The 2,500-nt window shown below is 47.2% G+C and overlaps 1 protein-coding gene across 10 annotated transcripts in view; it reads right to left on the bottom strand.

Moving 5' to 3' along the window:
• Positions 1–2,500, bottom strand: part of LOC143301061 (5'-AMP-activated protein kinase subunit gamma-like) — a 575,294-nt gene that overhangs the window by 117,295 nt on the left and 455,499 nt on the right. The window contains exon 1 of one of the 10 annotated variants that reach the window (XM_076615107.1): positions 1,321–2,166. The exons of the other annotated variants lie outside the window; for them this stretch is intronic. Coding sequence (XP_076471222.1) covers positions 1,321–1,500 — 180 coding nt within the window. The 5' untranslated portion in view covers positions 1,501–2,166. Of the gene's footprint in view, positions 1–1,320; positions 2,167–2,500 lie in introns of those variants that run through there. 10 annotated transcript variants of the gene reach the window in all.

Here is a 2,500-nt window from a genome sequence, read left to right as displayed (position 1 = left end):
ACACTCAGGTGGTAGTATCACCGAACCCAGGTATGCCATTTAAACCATTAGGGAGGACTGGGGGTGGGGGGAATCTACCATAAGTCAACGTCTTTATCAGTGACAAATCGCCTTAAACAGAATTACTTCGTTTGTGCACGTGTACTGATAATGTTTAAATATGTGTGTGTGTGTGTGTGTGTGTGTGTGTGTGTGTGTGTGTGTGTGTGTGTGTGTGTGTGTGTGTGTGTGTGTGTGTGTGTGTGTGTGTATGTGTGTGTGTGTGTGTGTGTGTGAATGAATGAATGAGAGAGAGAGAGAGAGAGAGAGAGAGAGAGAGAGAGAGAGAGAGAGAAAACAGACATCAACATGCAGGCGTGGGTATATGTCGCTGTGTGCATGCATATTGAAGAGTATATTCCGACATGTATATCGATTGTGTTTACCTACATGACTCATTCAGCGAGTGACTGTGTGTGTGTGTGTGTGTGTGTGTGTGTGTGTGTGTGTGTGTCTTGAGTGTGTGTGTGTTTGTGTGTACGCGCACGTGCGCACGTGTTTAAAAATGTACATAATTTGAGTCAGGCTAGCAAAGTTTATGGCAGTATCTCCAAGTGTGTTCTTGAATGTGCAAGTGCACCTCACGGTGAGTATGTGAGAAAGTTAATGATTCTGTGTGTGTGTGTGTGTGTGTGTGTGTGTGTGTGTTTATGCGTGTATACGTATGTGTTTATTTTCTTTGCCTTGCCTTGTCTTGCCTAGAAAGACTTTATCGAATGATAGCCGGCAATGACTCACACATCCCCAAATCAGGGCGTGATATAAACATCAAAGAAACGGGCAGGGATCACTCGTACCGATACCAGCAGTCTCACTGACCCAGACAACGAGCGATCAACAGATAAACAGAAACGTGGGAGTGTCGATAATAGATAGCAAAGCAAATCAACTGAATGCTATTCCTGCCGATCAGTTTCAGTATGATCTACACCAGGCGGCCTTGAGACTAATGCTTTGTATGCATGTATGCGCACATCTGCTGCATACCGTACCTCCGATGTAGGCCCAGCACACACACACACACACACACACACACACACACACCACACACACACACACCTACCGCTGACATCAACAGATCGATAAACTTTTCTACAGCTGTATGCTCACAATCACATGGGGTGGGGGTGGGGGTGTCAATTCAGCGACCAACTGTTCGAACAGTTCTAGATAACAGATCATCAAACAAACAGAAAACAGAAGAAAGAAATAAAAATTAAATTAAATTAAAATAAAATAAAACAAAATGCTGACGAAGACCTCCAAAACTTGCACACTTACTTGACTCGCACGTTTGTTTTCTCCGCGCCCGCCACGCACACAGCAGTCGCGGAAAGAAGCACAACACTGACGGATCATTTTCGCTTTTCGTTTCGCTTCAGCCTTCATCGCTGGCCTCCTGAAAAGTGTCGCGAAAATCACGGCTCCCGTCTTCCTCCTCCTGGCTCTTCTTCCTTTCATGCCGGAATCTCGCTGCCGCCCTTTGCGCCGGGGGACCCTTGGATGTACACATGCAGGCAATACGGCATCTTACGGCGAGCTGGACGCTACTACAACACAACAACCTCCGCTACTTCCAACAACAATTGCTAAAACACGCCACTCATACCATGACAAGAGTTCTCCCCCACCCCTACTCTCCGCACCACCGTAAGGCACAACCTAATTATGCCGCCCAAAACATCAGCGCTCACCCGATTGGACAGCTGAGCACCCCATCGACCTGACCTTCTCAGAAAGCAGCAGTGGCCTTGACCTGCAAAACGGGGCGAGAGTTGTCTTCCCTCTCTCTCTCTCTCTCTCTGTGCACGCGCAGCTGGTTGCTGAGGGAAGGCGGGGTGTTTTGGTGGTGGCGAAATCGTTGTCTAGTTATGTAACCGCTTGGCGACAACTCGAGGTGGGGTATTTTTGTTGTTGTTGTTGTTGTTGTTGTTTTACTTTTCTTTTCTTCTCTTTCTTCTTTTCTTCTCTCTGTGTGTCACTCGTTCCCTCACGTCGGAATCCTGTCCGCGGCGCGTAAACAATGTGATGTGTTTGTTTCTCTCTCTCCACCACTCACTCCACCAAGTTTTGCTTCTTTTTGTCCCGCGTGCCGTGCTGACGTGAAGGCCGTGGTTGTAAATTCACACGGAAAATGATTCAGAATGATGCGGTGTGTGTGTATGTGTGTGTGTGCGTGTGTGTGTGTGTGTGCGCGCGCGCGCGCGTGTGTCAGTCTGCATGTATGGAGAGCACGGATACGGAGGCACGCACGTCCTACCCATTAGCTGCAATTTTACAAAGACATCGGAATGATTATTTCCTTGTTGATACTTTTTCGTTCTTTCTTTCTTTCTTTCTTAATTTCTTTTTCTTCTTTTCCACCGGCAGCTCAGCACAGAGCCGACAGAGCAAAATAAGTCACTGCACATACTGATCCATCCTTCCTTCCTTCCTTCCCTTCGTGCCAACCCAACAAACA

Source organism: Babylonia areolata, chromosome 2 (assembly GCF_041734735.1).
Source record: "Babylonia areolata isolate BAREFJ2019XMU chromosome 2, ASM4173473v1, whole genome shotgun sequence".
NCBI lineage: Eukaryota > Metazoa > Mollusca > Gastropoda > Neogastropoda > Buccinidae > Babylonia > Babylonia areolata.
Note: the sequence above shows the minus strand (reverse complement) of the source record. Positions and strands in the feature narration are given on the sequence as shown.